This window comes from Phanerochaete carnosa, assembly GCF_000300595.1.
Source record: "Phanerochaete carnosa HHB-10118-sp unplaced genomic scaffold PHACAscaffold_11, whole genome shotgun sequence".
NCBI lineage: Eukaryota > Fungi > Basidiomycota > Agaricomycetes > Polyporales > Phanerochaetaceae > Phanerochaete > Phanerochaete carnosa.
The window spans coordinates 461244-481953 of record NW_006767638.1 but is presented as its reverse complement, the minus strand read 5'-3'; the positions used below and the strand labels follow the sequence as shown (position 1 = coordinate 481953).

At 52.5% G+C, this 20710-nt stretch overlaps 9 protein-coding genes across 9 annotated transcripts; 5 read left to right on the top strand and 4 right to left on the bottom strand.

The window, feature by feature from the left end:
- The first annotated feature begins 1532 nt into the window (after positions 1 to 1532).
- On the top strand, positions 1533 to 3923 carry PHACADRAFT_213401 (uncharacterized protein). The gene is made up of 14 exons (XM_007400692.1): positions 1533 to 1942; positions 2005 to 2052; positions 2112 to 2167; positions 2217 to 2238; positions 2296 to 2316; positions 2371 to 2517; positions 2570 to 2621; positions 2673 to 2775; positions 2831 to 2894; positions 2959 to 3079; positions 3124 to 3364; positions 3419 to 3528; positions 3584 to 3661; positions 3725 to 3923. Exons 1-14 carry the CDS (start codon positions 1799 to 1801, stop codon positions 3805 to 3807), a joined length of 1290 nt encoding a protein of 429 aa, XP_007400754.1. The 5' UTR covers positions 1533 to 1798; the 3' UTR covers positions 3808 to 3923.
- A 440-nt stretch (positions 3924 to 4363) lies between these two features.
- PHACADRAFT_188055 (uncharacterized protein) lies at positions 4364 to 5175 on the top strand (the record flags this gene model as incomplete). The annotated part of the gene is made up of 3 exons (XM_007400691.1): positions 4364 to 4606; positions 4628 to 4794; positions 4848 to 5175. The coding sequence occupies 3 exons, from the start codon at positions 4364 to 4366 to the stop codon at positions 5173 to 5175; spliced, it is 738 nt and encodes a 245-aa protein (XP_007400753.1).
- A 95-nt stretch (positions 5176 to 5270) lies between these two features.
- Positions 5271 to 6044, bottom strand: PHACADRAFT_263802 (uncharacterized protein). The gene has a single exon (XM_007400690.1). It carries the CDS (start codon positions 5979 to 5981, stop codon positions 5394 to 5396), a length of 588 nt encoding a protein of 195 aa, XP_007400752.1. The 5' UTR covers positions 5982 to 6044; the 3' UTR covers positions 5271 to 5393.
- A 1260-nt stretch (positions 6045 to 7304) lies between these two features.
- Positions 7305 to 8141, top strand: PHACADRAFT_263800 (uncharacterized protein). The gene has a single exon (XM_007400689.1). It carries the CDS (start codon positions 7341 to 7343, stop codon positions 7668 to 7670), a length of 330 nt encoding a protein of 109 aa, XP_007400751.1. The 5' UTR covers positions 7305 to 7340; the 3' UTR covers positions 7671 to 8141.
- A 1869-nt stretch (positions 8142 to 10010) lies between these two features.
- Positions 10011 to 13541, bottom strand: PHACADRAFT_213397 (uncharacterized protein). The gene is made up of 8 exons (XM_007400688.1): positions 13403 to 13541; positions 13162 to 13349; positions 12979 to 13109; positions 11651 to 12924; positions 11504 to 11597; positions 10898 to 11451; positions 10761 to 10841; positions 10011 to 10707 (listed from the first exon to the last, which is right to left on the bottom strand). The coding sequence occupies exons 1-8, from the start codon at positions 13475 to 13477 to the stop codon at positions 10687 to 10689; spliced, it is 2418 nt and encodes an 805-aa protein (XP_007400750.1). The 5' UTR covers positions 13478 to 13541; the 3' UTR covers positions 10011 to 10686.
- Positions 13542 to 13808: 267 nt separating this feature from the next.
- On the top strand, positions 13809 to 17539 carry PHACADRAFT_152486 (uncharacterized protein). Its single transcript, XM_007400687.1, has 12 exons — positions 13809 to 14021; positions 14075 to 14208; positions 14260 to 14350; positions 14416 to 14765; positions 14815 to 14926; positions 14980 to 15007; positions 15062 to 15094; positions 15145 to 15315; positions 15368 to 15782; positions 15839 to 15877; positions 15932 to 16170; positions 16222 to 17539. The coding sequence occupies exons 1-12, from the start codon at positions 13814 to 13816 to the stop codon at positions 16379 to 16381; spliced, it is 1980 nt and encodes a 659-aa protein (XP_007400749.1). The 5' UTR covers positions 13809 to 13813; the 3' UTR covers positions 16382 to 17539.
- Positions 17540 to 18735: 1196 nt separating this feature from the next.
- Positions 18736 to 19275, bottom strand: PHACADRAFT_60942 (uncharacterized protein; the record flags this gene model as incomplete). Its single annotated transcript, XM_007400686.1, has 2 exons — positions 18736 to 18955; positions 19010 to 19275. Coding segments are annotated over 2 exons (486 nt in total), but the record flags the coding sequence as incomplete, so codon positions are not given.
- A 268-nt stretch (positions 19276 to 19543) lies between these two features.
- Positions 19544 to 19796, top strand: PHACADRAFT_263791 (uncharacterized protein; the record flags this gene model as incomplete). The annotated part of the gene is made up of 1 exon (XM_007400685.1): positions 19544 to 19796. Exon 1 carries the CDS (start codon positions 19577 to 19579, stop codon positions 19793 to 19795), a length of 219 nt encoding a protein of 72 aa, XP_007400747.1. The 5' UTR covers positions 19544 to 19576.
- Positions 19797 to 20023: 227 nt separating this feature from the next.
- On the bottom strand, positions 20024 to 20645 carry PHACADRAFT_263790 (uncharacterized protein). Its single transcript, XM_007400684.1, has one exon. It carries the CDS (start codon positions 20626 to 20628, stop codon positions 20197 to 20199), a length of 432 nt encoding a protein of 143 aa, XP_007400746.1. The 5' UTR covers positions 20629 to 20645; the 3' UTR covers positions 20024 to 20196.
- Positions 20646 to 20710: the final 65 nt, after the last annotated feature.

The following is a 20710-nucleotide window of genomic DNA, read 5'->3' as shown; positions in this document are numbered from 1 at the left end:
CTGTTCTTGGGTGCCTTCCCGCCATCTACTGCACCCGGCCTACTGCACTCGAGCCTTGGACATTTCGCAGCCGCGTGTACCTATACCATGACCATGTATATGACTACCCACCTTTGCAAATATAAATATACAGATTTGTACTGGTCTGCATGCGACAACTGCCGTCTGCAGTTCAAGATCATATTTATTTTGAGTGCTATGATTGTCCTGAATGACACTATGCAGGGGAATCGGCAATGGGCGTTTGACGCCCATATCCACGAGTTATCATTTCAACATACAGCATTGGACAGAAGTCATGTGACTGTTGTTATCCCATTTGTACATGTTTGGTTGCTTTGCCTTGGTCTTTGGCTCTGACTCCACTCTGCCATCCTCATCCTCTATCATCCTTGTCTCTGAGTATATGCTGCATGACTTGTATCTGTGACTTGTCGCAAATGTTGTTGGTTTCGATGTGGTTGCAATTTGGTAGGTGATTGTCTGGTGTAGCATCATTTTGGAATTTTGACAGGTCGCTGTTTTCAGGGTTTTTCCTTCTTGTTCTTGTGACAAGTGGGTGTTTGATGCTGCTTGAACGTTTGTGTCATAGTAGCGTTGCTGTGCCTGGCTTGGCCGGTATAAGTGGTGGTGCCGTGTTAGGGCAGTTGTCTGTCAGTGAGCTTAAGAAATGTGAAACTTTGTGCGGTTCTTTCTATGGCTTGTACAATGATGATATGGTGTGTTTCCTGAGATGTCTTAGTGTCTTGACAGTGGAAGATGACAATGTGGTTGTTGTTGGTGTTCCTTTGATGCAGCTAATTCCTGTCCTGACTGTTGTGGACTTGAAAATTGTTGGTTGCTTGCACAGGTTATTGGTGGTGCGGAATGTATCAAAAGTGATACTTCTTGCAGTGTTCGAGCAGCATGAATGCATGGATGACTGTCTGCCATATACTGTTTTTCAGCGGCTGCCTTCTAGTGCAGTAAATCTGTTCGGTGTGAGTTGAGATGCCGATGTGCTTCTGTTGTTTGATACTGTGCGTCAACTCCATTATCACCTAGTCCTATACCTGCACCTCACTAAATGCTGCCCCCATTGGCGTAAGTCCCTTTCATTACATCATATTTCACGGCAGCACTGGCATCAGAGTCGCAAAGCCGCTACGGTCCACATATCAGCGTGTTGACTATAAATCAAATTTGTGTACAATTTTTCACATAATATATTTATTTTCCATGCTACACAACATCACGCTTCGCGAAGTCGGATAGGGCAGGCGTGAGCCTACTGCACACAAGTTAGGTTATTTAGGTTACGTGACTAGTAGAGCTGATATCATTAGACGCCTACCCGAAGGCAGCCGCAACCGTTCGGTTTGCAAGCTGATCAAGTACTGCCATTGCAGCTGCGGTATCAAAACATCGAAATTTTGTATCACTGCACACATAACGCCGCTGATCAGCAAGCTGTCGGGACTCAGCAGGAGCAGATGTGCGTCGATTGTAAACGAGGTGGCGTTAACTCTAACCTGATGGACCCTCAAAGATGCTAACGGAGAAGGCTTAGCATCCGCTACTGCTCAGATAGCGCAAATGGCAATCTGTGGACTCTCTATAAACACTGTGCAAGCATAGCACTTGTCGGGCCGACAAGATATATTTGATGATGTGAAGGGCAACGAACAGGCGCACTTTTCCCGGCAGCCTATTACTTCTTATCCAAGTAAATGGCCAAACCCGCATCGAACATCCAGTATGCGTATAACAGTGCGACTACCTTCGTGGGCTGCGGGCATACCCAAACTGTTCCGCCCTCATGACCTCGCTCAGCTCGAGTGCCCCGCCTCCGTCCGCCTACGACCCCAAGAGCAAAGGAAGTTCTGTGAACTCTTCGTCTGAGCTCACAGCATCTGACGAGGCTCCGGACGGTGGCCTGCGAGCCTGGATCGTTGTCGCAGGTGTAGGTGTCTATTGTTTCGTGGATAAACTACAGCTAAAGCACTATTTGACGCTCTCATGTAGTCGTTCTGTCTGTCGTTTGCAACATTCGGATATGTCGTGTCCTGGGGAGTGAGCACCGTTATGTTTCCAACGTTGTTGCAAAGTTAATTTTTGCGCTGCCATGAAAGGCCTTCCAAGAATACTACCAAGCTGTCGCGCTTAGCGATCGCTCTCCTTCAGACATGTGCGTCCCTTAAATTCAGCATGCCAGTTAACTGACTCTTCTCTCGTAGAGCATGGATCGGCTCTTTACAGGTGTAGTATGTTGTCGTCTACATCCACACAGTCGCATCTTGACGCCGCCGAACTCAGTATGCTTTAATATTCCTGCCGGTACGTGCCGCTCTGCGTGCAATCTTTATCCAGGTTATCTCAAAAGATGCACAGGGTCTCCTCACGGGCTATATTTTTGACCTAGGATACTTCAGAATCTCTCTAATAGGCTCAAGTATCGTCTACATTACCTCTAACTTCCTTATCGCGGAGTGCCACAAGTATTGGCAGTTCGTAATCTGTCAAGGCGTTGCAGTCGGTGTGAGTCTGCTATTCATCTCGCCACCTGATGTAGTGGTCATAACTGGTTCAGTTGTCTGCAGGATGGATTTATGTTCCATGTACCGCAATTGTCGCACACTGGTGTAAGTACGGTACCAGAGATCTCTCAGCATCCAAAACTCAATCTATTATAGTCAAAGATAAGCGGCCCATCGCATTCAGTATCGTCGCGTTTGGGTCTTCCGTTGGCGGCGTCCTCTTTTCTATCATCTTCCGTCAGCTCTTGCCTCGAGTCGGGTATATTATTTTTCTTAACGCATCGTGCACGGCTCACGTCTACGGATGCCTTCAGCTTCCGCTGGACAGTCCGAGTCATGGCACTCGTAAACTTGGCATGTTTCCTTTTCGCTATCATAGTACGTACTTTACGCTTCTGTGACTCATGCAGCCGCATCTTATTGGTAGTCGGCTTCACTGCAGACAATGAAGGCACGTCTGCCACCCAAGGGTAAGACTGTAACCCAATGGCGAGCGCTCTTGAAGCGTGCATACGTCCTCTACACATTCTCTACCCTCCTCGCCTTCCTTGGCCTCTATACTCGTGAGCCCTCTCCCTTCCTACTATTCGCTGCTGACTTCATACAGCTCTCACGTTCCTAAGTGTCAGCGCAGTGTCCATAGGTATAGACAGCTCGCTGGCATTCTACATCGTAGGCGTGTGCAATGCCACCTCGGCCTTCGGTCGTCTGCTTAGTGGCGTTCTCGCTGTCCAGTACGGCGGGCTGAACGTGATGATCGTCTTCACGACCCTGGCGGCGGCGATGACGTATGTCTGGCCCTTCGTCGACTCTCATGGAGGGTTCATTGCGATCATCTGCTTGTATGGGTGTGTGCGCCTGACCTGTTATTCTTGATCTAGGACTGATACGTAAAAATGCAGCGCGGCTTCAGGCGCGTTCGTCAGCTTGTTTCCTGTGGTGACGACGCGCTTGGGGGGAGTAGAAGATGTCGGTCTGCGCACCGGCGTACAAATGACCTTCATGTCGCTGGGTCAGTGCGCTATTGTCTGATCTTTGTGTCTCGGGCTGATGACTATCACACACAGGTGCGTTAGCCGGACCGCCAATCTCTGGCGCAATTCAGCAACACACCGGTTCGTTCCATGACGTTGGTCTCTACGCAGGTATAGCCCATTGTACTCGAGTGCCGATTCGTGAAGGACGTCCGCTTACCAGCCGTTCTGCAGGATCCATGGTGATCTACTCCGTGGTCGTCATGATACTGGCAAGATGGGCGCATGTCGGGGAACTCGCCGGTGGCGTATTTTGATTTTTGAGAGACGGAGGCAACCTTGTGCTTTAGTGTACGCGGCCTCGTACGGGCTCAATTTCTGTCCAGATTTATAGTATATCAGCCTTCTTGATGTCATTTTCCGCCTATTCCGCTTTGGATCAATCTATCCCCTTATATTTTAAACAATTAATATTGTTGCGCCACAGGTTCCTGGGCCACTAGTGCACGAATCAGTCCCCTACTAAGCGACCCTTCGATCGCTAATGATTGTCTTTGTATCACAACTATTTGGTTAGATCTCTTGTTATCCAGACACAGAGCCACCGGCGGACTCACGGATACTTCAGACGAAACAAGGTCGCCTTGAGAAAACATTGTTTGCTCGCTTTTTGGCCACGCAGGTGTGGCAACATGGATTTCCGGCATTCTGGTTGCTGAAGCAGGTATATAATGCTACTTCTGATCCCGTGCGATGAGCTCCAGAGAAGATAAGCCCCTTCCACCGGCCAAAGCACTCGCAGGCATTCTGCGCGCGACCAGACTCTCCGTCCTCCCCGCAACGTTACAACACCGTCCTTTCATCGCGGTCATTATGGAAGCCTTCCTTTCTGGTGAAGCACCGTGCCATGTCATTGAACATGACCCAGAGCTCGCCGTCCCTTCGGATCACCGCCGCAACAGCCAGCTGTCCATCGCCACGAAGTTCGCCAAGACAGTGCTGGGCGAGAAGCTGCCATTGCAGGATTACGCGGGTGGCGTATACTTCTTGCGTTTGGTCACTTCGGGGAGAACTTGCGTGGTAAGACAAAACTCGTGGTTCTTGGCCCGCGCTGATGTATGTTGGCGTTCTGCGCAGGATGCGCTCAGCGTGATGGCCCTGCCCGCCGGCATGGCCCCTCCGACGATGTACAACCTCCTCCGTACACAGACGCTCCGCGAAGTGCTGCGACTCGAGCACGTACAGCCCTTCCGGTACACCCAACCGGCGCCCAGGGGGACTGAAGGACTCGCGAATATCCTCGAGTGCGTACTTTCCTGCATGCGAATAGCATGTGCTCACACGTGTGATACCGCAGAACGCTCACGAGGATCGGCCACACGAAGGATGCTCGCACAGCGTGTACGGTTATGCATTGCGAGGACTCTGGACGCGCGATGGCATGCCTCTACGTGGACGCGTTGCAAGTCTACGTCGTCTTCGACCCTAGCCCTCCAAGTCCGAGGCTGATCCCGGGCGTCATCCAGGGCGGGGCCACGTTCTTCTGTCATCGCACCTTCGAAGGGGTCGTTGACTGTGTCCAGTCTCTGTTCCTTGGAAAGCCTCTGGCTACGCTGTCGCTCCGCGCACGAGAAAATGCGCAGAACAAAGACAGGGCGGAGGGTTTTGTCGTTTCGGGACGCTAAGGAGAGAATAAACAACGCAGGAGGGCGACTTACTTGCCGGCAGGGCACTAGAGATTTTGACACAACCGTGCGTAATGGCTGGCAGATCTGAATAAATGAGTTTTATGATCAGTGCCTAAGTATCTGCCTGACAATGGTCTGAACTAAGCACATCTGCTGCAATTCTCCCGAAACTATGCAGTATACTCTATTCGAAGGATACACAGCTGCTTTGTGTTCTATGTCGCCTCTGCCACGGCGTGAAAGTATGCTAGTCGATTGGATTTCCAGCCTGGGTAAATCAGTATAGCAACCTCGTTAGCCTTCCAGCTATTCTCGCAGAGCCTAAGCTCTGGGAACGCGTTCTCCATGCGCCTGCAGAAGTCGCTACGCTCGTTTGCGAGAACGTTTGACTCCCAGTGAAGCGGAGCGGTCTTGCGGCTCGCCATTTCGGCGAATATCTCTCGAGCGAACCTGCGCATCTCATCGAGTCGCTCTGGGGAGATGAGATTGCCATTCTCGTCCTGGAGGAATTGGAATTTCCTAACGATTTTGCGTTCCTTATATGCGTCGTCGGATCCGGAATCTCCCGAATTGTTACCGAAGAAATCAAGCCACTGCCGCTTGTGCCAGAAGGTGACGTTGCCGCGCTTGCTGCGATCTCTAGGAGGATGGGATGAGCTGACGACCCACACGGAGCTGCTGGCGGCAAGCTCTGCGCTGAGAGCCCCCAGCTGCTCCCAGATGTCTTCCTGGAACAGCGTGAGTTGTTCGCTGGGTATTACGTGACATCTGTTAGCATCCAACGGCAATAATGGATGAAACATACGATATCTTGCAGAGCTTGTTGAACAGCGTGTCCTGTCGAGTGAAAATTCGCCATCTAGAGGAGCAAATTCACGCATATAACCACCTGATTAAAAGTAGAGAGGTAAAAGGACGTACTGAAGTGCCTCTATTTCCATTCTCCACCTCCAGCTGTCCGCATTTTCCTCGCCCCGCAGTTCAAACCTATTCGGAGGCCGCTCATAGTACATGTACGAGAACTGAGAATGGGTTCCGCGAGAAGATGAACGACCGTTCGCCTAGAGCAGCATATATGCGGATTAGATCAGCAGAGAGGCTGTATTGTTCTAGTGTTGCTTACGCACAGGTGCATCCTCTAAGTTCTTCCGCCATTCGACGATGAATGAATCCTTAGCAAGCTAGGACCCATAATCTTCGTGGTTCTGATGAAGGATAGACAGGTGAGTAATTAATGCTTTTACAAAGCGAGACCACCTACTGGTTCAGGTGTAGCGATCTCATCATATGGTGCGGATTCTTCAGGATATTGCTCGAGCTCCGCATCGTCTCCGTTGCTGTGCTCAATCTCGTACATCACCTGCTAATTTTTACGAGGTTCTTGAGGGAGTTTGCGACCGCCAGCTTCCTGAGGTACCAAGAAATTGTTAGAGTCTGCGTTATTCCTGCTAACCCAGGCTTTTGCTTCGTCTTTTTCTCTCCACTTCCCGTGGCGATACCAGGTCGAGGGTGTCAAGATGGTTGGTACCAAACACTTGTGTGTGCACGAGCAGATGTATGTCGGATCGGTGCGTCTAACTCTTCTCCGCGCCCGCCCAGAACCAGTCTCTTGACCGGACTCTCGTTTCCTGTCGGACATCGAGTATATGTGCAAGGCTGGACAATCGAGATGGCGGACGTGAAGGAGGCCCCGAAAAGAATTAGGCAAAACGATGTTGCATTCCTGCTACCAAAACTAGGACGTGTCGCGTCGTGTCAAAGAACCTTGATTCGTGCTGCGTCACTCCGATTGCTGTCGGCTTGGCGGCGGACCATCTTCCGATGTGCGTTTAGCCAGGCGGATTAGTTCAGAATAGTTCAGATAACTCTGGCCGGAAGGTCGTCGATCTGAACGGATAGGTTTTCGCTAGCACTAAACTTGAAGCTAGAGCGATGGTTTAAAGTGGAGCGCCACACGGCCGCTGCTTGCCTATCCGGGACTATTTGATGCCGGAGCGTCCCGATTCTGGGTAGCAGCAGGGCGCGGCTCCCTGCCTTTCAATCTGCCACCTTCAGGTTCATCATCGCAGAAGAGGTTCTTCGGTGGCAAACACCTGCGTGTGATATTTTCAGTTTTCTGAACAAACTGCAATGTCGCACGCGAGTGTTTGTGATGCAATCTCATGGCCGTCCACCCAGGTACCATCGTGCTCGTGTTGCCGCCGACTCCGACCTGTCGAGTAAGTACTATCTTTGACTCAACTCGAGGAGAAAGGGATGTTACAACAGGAAGGGGAGTGAGCAGCGGCTGCTTCCCACCGCTGCCGCCTGTCCGGATGCTCGTCAACGTCACGGCCTGCTCTTCGGGCTCTTTGATAGTCCTTCTGGCGCAACAACAGGATCTTCGTCGCGGTTTTCATCACTATTCTCTACCCGCCCTTTGGCTAACTGGGAGCTGCATTCTAGGTGCGCTTTCAGCAACCTGCCTTCTAGGCCTGGGCCCCACTTGCTGACATATCTTTAGAGCTGGCTGCAGACGCTGGTTACCCTAGCGAGACTTACCAATGGCCTCTTTATTCTTATATTGGCTGCACATAGCGATCAGCTTCTAGTCCTCACACTTCTTTGTACGCACTGCCGAGATTATCGCAGTAGGTCCTTGTCATTCTTCGTGCGATTCTAGCTGGTACACTCTCTGTTAGCCTAGGCTCTGCTTATGCCCATCTACTATTCTCACAGCTATCCACTCTAGTACCCATGATGGTTTGCAACAAACACGCCCTACACAACTCATGTCGTATGGCAGGTGTAATGCTTGATTTCTCAAGCTTCTTCCGCGACCGAGATTTCTTGCAGACTATCTGCATCATACTAGTCTGCACCCGACACATGCTACTTTCCCTCGCACGGGCCATTCTTACTATCAGCTATCCGCAGTCCCCCATTTTTCCCTTCCCCCACCCCCGATTTCAGCTTTCACTTTCGTATACTCTGATCGGTTTCGGGCATTATTGCTGCCGATCTTCGGACTAACATTTCCAAAGCGATCAACTGGGTAGGAAGAGGGATGCGTACCAAGAGTATATACTAGGCTAGGCCTAGGCCTACTTATTCTGTCTTCATGCGGAATCAAAAAATAGCAGTTAATTATAATCAAATCCCTTGGTAGCTTGTGTGGAATATGGCTGCGCAATAGCTCACCCAATCCTGCCACCATAGGATTCGGGGTCTGAATCCTAAGTAACTTAGGTCGGGTGTTCGCCTGGACCGCGCGACGCGCGGGGCACGCTAAAGCGCTCAAGAGCGCTCTCACGTGACGCTTCACACCTTGACCTGGATCTGCTATGTCTGAGCTCACACTTGACACGCTAATCGACGATGGCAACTACCTGGGCTCAGAAAGGGCTCGTGTCGAGAACAAGGTTCTTCTTGACGAACTAGAGCGCAAGAAGAAGGCTCGCAGTCTCGCTGTACCCACCGACGACAACAAGGTCAAGGCCAGGCTGCGTGAAATTGGAGAGCCTATCACGCTTTTCGGAGAGCGGGTGCGTGTGCTGACCTACAAGCTCTGCTTTGGTGCTCATACATTACTGAAATGTAGGCGGCGGACCGGCGAGACCGTCTCATTTATGTCCTTTCCCAAATCAATGCCGCTCGAGGTGAGGATGCCATGCAAGTTGACGAGGAGAGTAGCGAATCGGAGGGCGAAGAGGAGGTGTGTTAGCCATGACTACCATATCAGTTTTTGCTCACCATACCTCAGCAGGAAGAATTTTATTCGGAGGGCACACTAGAGCTTCTGGAGGCCCGAAGACGTATAGCGGAATACTCTCTGCCCAGGTTGGATTTCCACTGCCCATAGTCGGGTTGGACCCAGACAGGTGCTTACTGCCTTCCTTTTTGCTTCTGTGTTCCCCATATAGAGCTCAAAAACGCATCGCTCAGCAGCGAATAGACAGCAAGATACCGCTTGGGCGGATTATCGACATCCGGAAGAAAGTGTTCGCTGAGGTCAAGGTACGTTTCTGCCCCTCACGCGTGTGCGTTCTCACATTATGGGAGTCTAGAACTTCGCGGAGCTTGGATCACAAATTGGCGACGAACGACCGATCTCGCAAGTCAGGTTTTCCCCGAACAGCAGCATTCTTGCAACTGGTAGCTGGGCAGGGAACGTCAAGTTATGGGACGTCCCTTCTTGCCGACTCATACGCACGTTACGTGGTACGTCTTGGCCACCAGCGCGTTATCAAATTTGGCTTACCTCGCACCAGGGCACTCTGACCGCGTAGGTGGAGTAGCCTGGCATCCGAAAGCGACTCTTGGTCACAGCGAAGACGCCGTCAACATTGTCAGTGGCGCTGGTGATCTGACGCTGCAGCTGTGGTCTCTCAACAGGTGCGTCGCATCCAACTTTGTCTCGTTAGAACCTCTAGCAACGCGTGGTCTACAGCGAGACGCCATTGGCGACTTTGAAAGGTCACGAAGATCGTATCTGCCGTGTTGCCTTCCACTCATCGGGCGACTATGTTGCAAGTGCAAGCTTCGACACATCCTGGAGGCTTTGGGACGTGGCGACCGCGAAGGAACTCTTGTTGCAGGAAGGTCACTCAAAGGAAGTTTATTCAGTGGAGTTCCAGGAGGACGGTGCGCTTGTTGCATCTGGGTCAGTGACTTTTCTATCTCTATAAGATGAGTGCTCATTCCCGTTACAGAGGTTTGGATGCGATTGGCCGTGTATGGGATCTGCGGACAGGTAGAACGGCCATGGTCCTCGATGGTCATGTCCAAGCCATCTATGGCATCGACTTTTCGCCAAACGGGTAAGCATCCTCCGTCCACTCACAACAAATATGTCCTGAGTATTATTCTTAGCCACCAGATCGCGACAGGATCGGGAGACGACACAGTCCGCGTATGGGATATGCGCTCCCTGAAGGCGCTGTACACCATCCCAGCACACCTCTCGAACGTCGCCGATGTGCGCTTCTTCACTGCGCAAGAGGCATTCTCATACGTCAAGCCCGAGTCGTCGCCCGACGTCGAGATGAACGGTATCGAGGACCAGTCACACGACAAGAGCAAATCACAGGCGAATGGCGCAGACTCCACCGAAGAGGAGTGGCGGTACCGTTCGGGACTGTACCTTGCGAGCGCGGGCTACGACGGGTTTGTCAAGATCTGGAGCGCGGATGATTGGCAGCTGCTGCGCACGTTGCCGACGGATGGCGGGAAGGTCATGTCTGTTGACTTATCGAGCGACGCGAAACTTCTTGCGTCTGGGACGTACAACCGTAACTTCCAAATCTTTGCTCCGGAAGAACTCCCCGTGTAGTCTTTGTACATCTTGCCGCTATCTCTGCCCCAAAATGTATGCCTGTATTCAGCCGACGCGCGGCCAAGCAACGTCAGGCCACAGTCCATCGGTGGAATATTATGAATAAAGTGGATGAGAGATTTGAGAATGATACAATAACATGTGACCGAGAGCAACGACAGTTGACGGTTTCCGTATGTATATCCTGTATCAAATCACATTATACCATTCCGAACCTGAACGGAACGGTCAGTAAGTAAGATATCACACTAAAAGCACTGTGACAAACTTTCTGCATGAAGCCAGACACCCTTCCAATATCGATCACCTGCGACTCACTTTCCACTGCGATAACGAGATTTTCCAGCAGCTGATCGAAGTGGCGATGGTGAGCGATGGCTTTGAGCAGAAGGGCACAGAACTTACATCTTCGACCTTATCTAGGGGTACATTTGTGCACAACGCAACGATCTTCTTGCACAGGAACTCCCTCTCAGCACTGGCGCCCTGGAGCTTGTTCAGCCGTTGCTCGACGAGTTTTTCGATACGCGTGTGCCACATGCTCAGCCGTCTGAGACGGATCAGGCTGTGCATCGAGTCCGCCATCGGCACCGCGGGCTCAGAGTCGAGACTGAACGATAGATCGACGCTGCCGCCGATGCCTGCCATCGTCGAACCAAGGCCACGTAGGCGGAAGGCGAGACCTGCAATCGACCCGGCGTCGGAACCGTCGGGCTCTGTTCGCCCTGTCCAGTCAAACTTGTCTTCCTCCTCGAGCGCTTTTTCGAGGTTGCGTATCCGCTGGTTTACGAGGTCAAGCTCGGCGCATTGCGCCTGCACGACAGAGATCTGCTTCCGCTGCTCAGAGAGCTCGCGCGTTGCAGCCCGCAGGTGCGCTCCAGTCACATCGAGTGCATCTTGTTTGGTCTTGACCTCAGCGGCGAAGTCACTCTGGAGCTCCTGTATGATGGCTTGGATGTCTGGGCGTACCTCAGTACCAGAAGGATCTGTCATCCAATCGGAGCAACCAACCTGCTAAGACGTCTTGGCTCTTCTGCACCGGAATCGACGGACCGCCGCGGAGGGAAGACAGGATGTCTTCGGCACGAGGACCACCGCCAAGCTCCTACATTACAAGAAGTTATGGAGCTTGGAGATGAGCGAGGGAGGTTCGCGTACCTCGGTCTCAACACCGTAGTCTCCCGGACGAAGCCCCAGTCTGTTGGGTAATACGCGATTCGCACCTACATCGAGCAAGGTCCGGACTAGGCTACGGTTTCCGACCCTTGCAGCAATATTCAGCGCGGTATCGCCGTAATGATCCTGAAGGTCGACCAAGCTTTTGAAATCACCTCCCTGGTGCTGTGCAACCCAGAAGAGTATCTGGTCGAGGTAATAACGCGCAGCGTGGGTGCGACCCTTCACGCCAGCAGATGCTACAATGTGATGCAAAACGCTCTTTCGAGCCGTGTCTAATGTCCGTATGGACGTGTGGAGGGTAGTCACAAGAGTGTGAAATGTTTGGGTATCGTAATTCGCTGTCGCGAGGGTAGCGCGAACGAGGGCGGTTTCGCCGTTATAGTTGCCCCGGCGCACGTCAGCACCGTTATCAATGAGGGCTTGCACGGTCTGGTGACGTGCCATGCTGGCAGCGAGATGTAGTGCAGTGTGACCTTGGTCGTCAAGGACCAGGTCCACGTCCCAATTCCCCACAGCAGGATTGTCTGGAGGGATTTCGCGCAGTGCGTTCAAAACGGCTACGGGTTCGTCCCTCTGACATATATGCGCGATAGTCGCGACGCGTCTAGCGTCTCGCGCAGGCGCGGCAGGATCCATGCCGAGCGCGAGCGCAGGCTTAGTCGCGAGTCGGATCTCTGAAGAATCTTCGCTGGGTTGAAGTTGAGCTGCCTTGCTGTCAATGACAGACTGCGAGCTTCCTTCGGTGGCCAGCTCGTTCGCGCTCGGAGTGGGGGTTGTTAGTGGAAGGCGTACCTGCGACGAGATAGGTGAGCTTGGAGCGGTAGGTATAAGCTGCGACGTCGCGGGTTCTGTTCGGGCTCGTTTGTTGGGAGAGGGCCCATCGGCGCTGTCAAGTGGCGCTGTCGAAGGTGGCCGTGACCTGTCAGCCATTTGTATGTCCGGTGATGCTGCTAACGGAGGGGGGAAAGTCCTTATGCTGTTCACGCTCATGTCGCTCTCAGTGTCGGACCGAGTTCGCTTGAGAGGGGGCTGAGATGGAGGTGGTGTAGGCGATACGGCGGAAAGAGGGTTGAATGGCGAGCTCGTGTAAGGGCCCGGGTAGTACGGTGACGGCGAGCCATATCCTGAAGGTCTACTGGCAGTTAAGGTAGACGTTGATGGCGTAAAGAGACCTTGGGCGCGCCCTTGATTGAGGAGGCGTAACGCGGAACCAGGCATGATTGGCGGAGGAGCGAGACCAGCGGGAGAGAACCCTAGCCGTGCGCTAAGTATAAGATGTCCAGCAACGGTCAGAAAGCATACTGCACCTGTCATTGGCGGTAGTCCAGGTGGGAGTGCGCCAATCGCGTTGGTATTCGGTACGAAGTCAAACAACGGTGTGAGGAGGGAGGCGACACCAAACTGCACTGCGATGTCTCTGCCACGCTCAAGAGGAATCCTTAGGCAAAGTGTGAGAGAGGAGGTGCGTTATCGAGCAGCGGGGTACATACCATGTCCCTTGGTACTTGCCGTAACCCCCTTGGACTATCTCATGCTTCCCCGGGAGGATCTCTTTCTCGAGAATCTTTGTCCTACGACCCTTATCGACGCCGGCGACTTTTAGTATTTGCGTAGCGTTGACGTAAGAGTCTGCTCTTCTGCGCATAACCGCTATACCGCGGACCATACATTCATATACCTATACTGCTTTCAAGCCACCTTTCCCACCCGGAACGCGTCGAAAGTACACACCTGTACGGAAGAGTAGACGGCATTATAAATCTTGACGGGGGCTTGCTGGCCTGGCAGTCTTGTCGGTGCCTGCATGGCGGCGGCAGAGGCGACAGCGAGTATTCCGGGGTGAACGTTGGCAACGACGAGGACATAGGCTCACGCGACGGCAGGACGCGCTTGCTGAGTTCTAATTACTCCGCGTGAAGGCCTATATTACACGTGGTACGTGTTCTGTAAGTAAAGGCAAGTATTCTCAGTAAGAGCTCTACTTACCATGCTTCAAAATCTCTTAGCTGAAGTAAGGACACAGTAGTTATACTTACTGATCTCATTACATCCCGAGGCGCTTCACGTACACTTGGCGCTGGAATTATCTCTCGCGCGCTTCCCCCGCTCGCCGATGTCCACACGACGGCGACGCATCAGGTCATGTTCAATACTCCTAGGCTTGCACCAAATTACGGTTCAAATTCTGTAAACAACTTCGGGGTTGGCTCTATGGTCGATAATCCTTTGTCAAATTCGATATATGACTCGGACGGCCTCGATCCATGGAGCTCAGCACCGAGCCCGGCACCTCCACCGCTGCCATCCTCGTCGGCAACTGGTGGAGGCTCGAGTTTCACCTCCGTTATTGGCAAGTGGAGCCGCTCAGTTCAAAAATTCTCGTGTATTCACCCCCTCAACCAGGAGAAGCTGCCGTGCCGCCGATCTACCATGAAGCCTTCGCCACAGTTGACGCAGCCAGCATTGGTGAAACCTCTGTAAACGCACTTTCGCGCGTTCTTGAAACTTCTGCACTATCAGCTACTACTATTGATAAAGTGAGAGAGAGCTCTGTCGTTCAGTTTCAGAAGTTCATCATCTCTATGCAGATTGTCAGCCTTGTAAGCTCCAAACCTCGCGTATCCAAAGAAGAGTTCTTCGTGGCCTTGGCTCTCGTCGCAATTGCTCAAAGTGGAAGAGGTATGTCATATACCATGGAAGCCCAAATACGAGTGCTGCCTAAACATCGACTGATGATGCACTAGATCTGAGCATCGAAATGGTTGCCGCACTCGCACAAGAGAATGCGCTCCCTGCACCTCAGCTTAACTTGTCAGCGATTGCCCCTTCCATTTCTGGCTTTGCGAACTATCAAATACGCGCGCCGATGCCGGTAAGAGCGTACTCCGATGACCCGTGGAATGCATCCAAGCTTCCGAACGCACCTCCACCTACCGCCGCCAACGGAATCCTGTCTAATGGGATTCCTTCGAGTATCTCCGGAACGGGCTTACCAAGTAATTGGTGGAGGAGACAGGAAAACATAACGGTGAACATCCTCGGACAGCAGGGGTTCATTTTGAATCGTTATCTTGTGTACGAGGTCGCGACAGATGTACGTTATTTGTCTAATGCTATATATTTTGCGGCTGATGGAAATGTAGCGTGCACCGCCGGTACCTCGTCGATACTCAGAATTTGTCATATTGTGGGACTGTCTAGTTCGTCGATACCCTTTCAGACTCCTTCCGTCACTCCCCCCGAAGAGATTGGGACGTGAGTACTCATTATGCCTATTACATCCGTTATTTTTACTTAGCGCAGCTTAGCGGATGAAAGCTTTATCGAGCAGCGCAGGTAAGTAACCAGGTCACATTAGTCGAATGACGACCTTTATAACACTTGCTATAGGAGGGGCTTGGCTCGCTTCCTAAACTTCGTGATGTGAGTGCACTCGTCTTTGAAACAAACCAAAATGTTCATGTGTAATTAAGTAACCACCCCGTAATCAAAGAAGACGGACTGCTGGCTGTCTTTTTGACAGAGCCATCCTTCGAGTCGTGGCGAAAACATTCTACCATCTCATACGAGGAGGAATCTGTCAGCAAACGTGTAGACCGAGTCGAGGAGATGGCCATACCCAGTGATCTTGAGGACAAACTCGCGTGCGTTTCCAACCTGGAACAGGTACTACGATTAAAGCTAACAAGGGCGTAGTATTGTCCGCGGCAAGATCGGTATACTAATCGAACAATGGCAAAAGATCTGTATTCTCGCCGAGCGCATGATTAAGCGGCGCGAGGCAGCAGCGGTACGGGTCCCTCCCACTACTCCGCGGCGACCCTTCATACCAGCTCACTTCGGTTTGCCTTCGTTTTCTTCTTCTTCCGACGTCGCCGACAACGCCTCCATGGCCTCATCCGTGTTCTCTGGGCTAATGCATCCCGGGCGTGCATTGGATAATCCGTCACAGGCGGACACGGCGAGGTTGACCAACGCCCTCAAGGTGGTAGTTGAGGTTAACAGTAAGTGCTGGCGTGGGGATGAGTGTGAGCTATGTTCCGGTGTTCGCCAAGGCGTGGCGAGCGTCGCCGCTCACACTCAGCAGCACGGAGACGCTTTGGAGCACCGGGTGAGAAACAATCCACTCGCATTATGCAAGGTTTCCTTACTGACGTCGAACTTCAGGCGCGCACGTTGTTGTATTCGACGCTCGAAGCTCTTAAGGTGTTTCTTCTACCTTGCATTGGTCGACATCAAAAATGCTTATATCTTTATCAGGCCCAGAGAGATCTCTACATTGCGACCCGAGACCTCTTCATCCGCCATGATCGTTTGTCTGGCGATCAAGTCGAAAAGCTGAAAAAGCGCGTTGAGACCAACTCTTTGAAGTTGGAGGGTGTCAAGCAAGCCAGGAAGGATGGCTGGGAAGTCGAGGCCGACAAGCTTTCGGGCTTGATCGAGAAGGACCAGGCCGGTATCACTGCAGCACTCAATCGTAGAGTCTTCGTCCGAGCCTGGTGGGTCTCATATTCGACGACACAAAACATGACGCTGACCGCGCTTGATAGCATGTGGCATGAACTTCGCGTTGTGCTACACAACCGGGAGAACACACTTCTTACTGAAGCTGCGAAGACTCTTGCCCGAGAGGAACGCGACTTCTGCGAGGGCGTCACCGTCAACTGGGGTCGCTTGGTCGAGGCGCTGGAGCCGATGCCTTTTGAATGAATGTTGGGTGAGACGTGCGGAACGCCGAAGAAGAGTGGACACGGAATTTATACTTCATCGTATTAGGATACCATATCATTTATAACAGGCACGATCTCTTATGACATTTTTGGACGTACTCGAGAACTTTTCACGATAAAGCAGACTAATTCCTGAACATGATAGTCAGATTAAGAGAGGATACAGGTATGACAACGTGGTATACAGTTAACAGTACACTACATTTGCTTTCACTGGTTCCATCTTTGCGGAGAGCCCCACTGTCGATCGGATGAAGCACCTGGCTGGCCGCCCCTGCCTCGACCTGTGCCTCGACCTCCCCACCCCGAATCACGCTGTCGGTCGCCCTGTTGTCCTCTTCCTCTTCCTCTCCCACCGCTCCTGCCTCGGTGTCCACGTCCCCCGCCTCGGTCGAACGAATCGTACTGATGCCCGGCAGGCGGCGGCGGCGGCGGTGGCGGAACGCCAGAGCCGTATTGCTCGTACGAAGGTGGTATATAGGGCGCATGCGGCACAGCAGGCTGTTGGCCCGCCACGGGCGGGTACGCCGATGGGAAGGGTAGGAGGCCGACCCATTGCTGATGTGGTCCTGCAACTGGCGAGACCGCGGAGGGCATCGGCGGCGGCATTGCCATAAGCGCAGCCGGCTGAGGCTGTTCAGCTGGTACAGGTGCGATTGTTATCTGGCCGCTCTCAGACAGAGTACGCAACATCTCCTTAATTCGGTCGGGGCCTAGTGACACGATTTCTTTGAAACTAGTCGGTAAGTGTGGCGGAGCGGATGTGGATAGTATTGGACTAGCGGATGGCAACTGAGGCGTCAGAGGCTGGGATGACTGTAGCGGTACCTGGTGGTATTCATCTCCAGCGGCAGCCGGGGGAGGAATTATTGGGGTGGGCGTTGGGGGTGCTGGAGGAGTTGATACCGGCATATTGGCTGGAGGGGCAAGCTTACCCCTGGTGAGGACCCAGACGCCAATCATACAATTGTGTCTTCGAATTTTCGGTAGCTGCAGGTCGTCCAACAACTCGATGAATTCGGGTAGTGGTTCGCTAGCCGGGAGCGGGATAATATACAGTTCGCGGCCAGGATGGTGCTCCTTTGGCCTATGGCCCCAAGGAAATATGAGACCGTGGCGTCTGAGAGAAGTTCATGTCAGTGCCAAATCGAAGGAGATGTGTAGTGGTACGTACCCTTTATCAATGAGGTACTTCGACAGTAAGTTGAAGCTACTCGCGCTCGCCTCTGAATCTGGTGAGAACACCACAGCAATGAGCTCTCGTGATGAATTCAGTCTCGATTGAGTGAGGTATTGCGCGGACTTGTCAACCGGCACTCGTCCGTCAATGCGGAGGTGGTCGACTGGGAATAGTGTCTTCCACAATAATGAGTCAGTTTCCAGCTTTCGCCCGCCAGCTAGTCGAGCGTTGACATCCACTTCTTGCGGTATGGTGGAGTCTAATGGCATGCTTACCTGTACAAAATCCCGTTAGTATATTCTATCATTGACAGGATATTCATGGGCACGCACTTTGCCTTGCCAGACTGGAGTCTGCGCGTCGTGAGCAGCCTGAATATCTTCGGGAGTCTGCGGGAGTGCGTCAGGTGTAGCCGGTCCAGCCTCGGGCTCCTCGTCTGCCCCGTTGAGGAACATGTCAAAGTCTTGGTCGTTCGCCTCCTCTCCAATAATTTCCACGCCAAGCGGTGAAGCAGTCAACGGGTCCTGTGGCTGCTCGTCTTGCATTTTGAGGTCCTGGGAATCTGGAATCTCCGGGGCAATCTCCTCCTTGGGCGACCAAATTGCGTTGAGGTCGAAGGAAGGCCGAGAGGCGAGTTCGGGGTGAGAAGACCTCGATGCGAAGGGTGAGATGCCAGTGAGAGGTGTCACGGGTACCGATTCAGCAGAGGCTTTCGACTCGGTCGGGGTAGGAGCACTGTCGGAAGCCGGTAGCAAGTCAGGTGTGACGAGGGAGATAGAGACCTCCTGGCCAGGCTCTTCATCAATGTTAATGAGGTCCGCCAGGTTGAGCTCTTGCTCGACGGGCGTAGATGGCGCCAGCTCAAACGAGGTTTGTACAAGCAACGGATTCACGGGTGACCTGCCCATTGCGTCTGGATCGCTTGTATGCAATGCGTGCACTGGGACGGGTGGCGGGGCACCCCAGCCAGGAGTTATAGGCGTAACGGGAGAGTCTGGTGGAACAGATGCACGAGCAGCCTGTTTCTGAGCCTGAAGCCTAAGTCGTTCCTGTCGCTCTCGTTCAATCCGCTCCTCCTCCTCCTGCTCACGCTCCCGTTCACGATCGCGCTGAGCTGCACCAGAAACATCCTCAATGTCTTGGATGCCTTTGTGAGTCATCTTTGCTCTCGGCATGACGGTCTTCTTCAGAATCGAGTGTTCCAAAGCCTCCTGTTCGGCTTGTCTGATGGACTGCTTGGTCTCCTCGTCTGCCAAATCAGTAGAAGACATAGTAGATAGTTCCTTGGGACTGATATGTGACGCGGCTATCCGTTTGTGCAGAACAACTCGGTCAGATTTGCTCAAATTGAATGTAAGCATACGGAAACGCTCCCTGTGACCATGGGTCAGTATGACGGGTCAGGATGCACAAAGAGGTGAAACTTACTTATACTTGGCAGCAGCAGTGCGCTTGCCTGTCTTCGCGTCAGGTTCGGCATACAGTTCAAACATGCACTCCTCCAAATCTGTAGCGAAGCGGTTCGCCTTATCCTCAAGCACCACCTTCTCTTCCGGAGTCAACTCTTCGGGTTTCTTCTCGATAGAGACGCCCTCAGCTTCGGGGAGAACAGGATATCGCAAGAATATGTTGCGGAATAATTCATGCAACTTGGTCAGGCAGTACTTCCTTGCGGGATCTACTCCTGCATTGGAGGCCTCAGATTCCGAACGCTTTCGTTTAGGCTCTGGCTGGTGCGACGCTGTGGACTGTCTGCGCTTCAACAGTCCACTTGGCCCGGGTGATGCAGAGACGGTACGTTCTCGTGTGCTTGATGAGGCCACACTGGCCTGACGTGCATGCTTCGAGGCACTCTTGCGCTTGGTGTCGTCGTCCGACTCTGAATCTGTGTCGCTGTTGAGTGGACGTACTCGACGACGCTAGGAACATCCGCAGCACATCAACAGGGGTAAACACAATGGGCAGCTGACGAGACGTACTTTGAGCTTCGGCTTCATGCTTTCCGCCACATATTCATCCCCGCTGCTATCATCCGTTGACTCCTCCGCTTCTGGTTCTTTCTTTGGCGTGGGCTCAGGAGAAGGCTGTTTCTTCACAGGGGTAGGTGTTGTCGTAGGAGCGGCATTACGAGTTTCGAGAGCATCTGGCCCTTCCCAATCCACTGAAAATCGTCATGCGTCAGTATCAAGTTCCCAACGTCGAGGTTTCAAATAAAGTTATGGGTAGTATGCCTGTCCCGTGTAACCGCTAGTTTATTTCTCACGTCCGTAAGACGTGAGTTAATAAGCTGCGGCCAGTCTGACGAGCGCCATATACACAGAGCAACGACCAGAAGCCAAACCAGAACGTTCATACACCAACATGTTTCGGCAGCTCCAGAAGCGAGACGGAATGTCTTGGACGGCCGCAAACTCACTCTGGTCACTGCCAAACGATAATGACGACGACGATGACTAGTGCTCAGCTGGTCTACTATGGGGTGCACAAGAACACAGGAGGTATCGCACGTTGTTACTACATGATATTGCGTGAAATACATGACGGGAACGGGGAATGGCAGCCACAAACACCCTACAGTTTGAAGAAAAGAGGCGTGAAAAGACGAAGCTTGATACTCACTGACTGTTCGTAGGCCTGTCTTCTGATAACATGACGGACAGACGAATAGCTCTGGTTAGAAAAACGACAAGAATTGAGCATAGTCTCATGGCGCAGAGATAACGAAAACTCACGTATATCTTCGGCATCCCTCTCGTCCAGATCCACACATTTGAAATGATACCTAATCCTATGGTCAACATCCCCCGATAGCAGCCATATGGAGAGGCAGCTACATACAGTTCTTTGCACTCAGAGCATAGGATCATTGGCGATCCGTCATCTGGTTGCCCGCAGGAGCAGCACCCTTTGCGGGCCTTGCCTCCTGTCTTGGCTTTCGGCCTATGCTCTGCATTCACTCCATTAGGCCGTCCTGTATTTTCTTTTTCGGTGTTGTCATGTTGCACGGAGGAGCTCTGCCTTGGTCTGCGGAGCGTGCGGGTCGACATGGTCGTAAGAGACACACCAAGTGTGGGAAAAATCCCGTCCAGGCCGTGATGATCTGTGGCTCCACAAGCGCCCCTGAGAGGC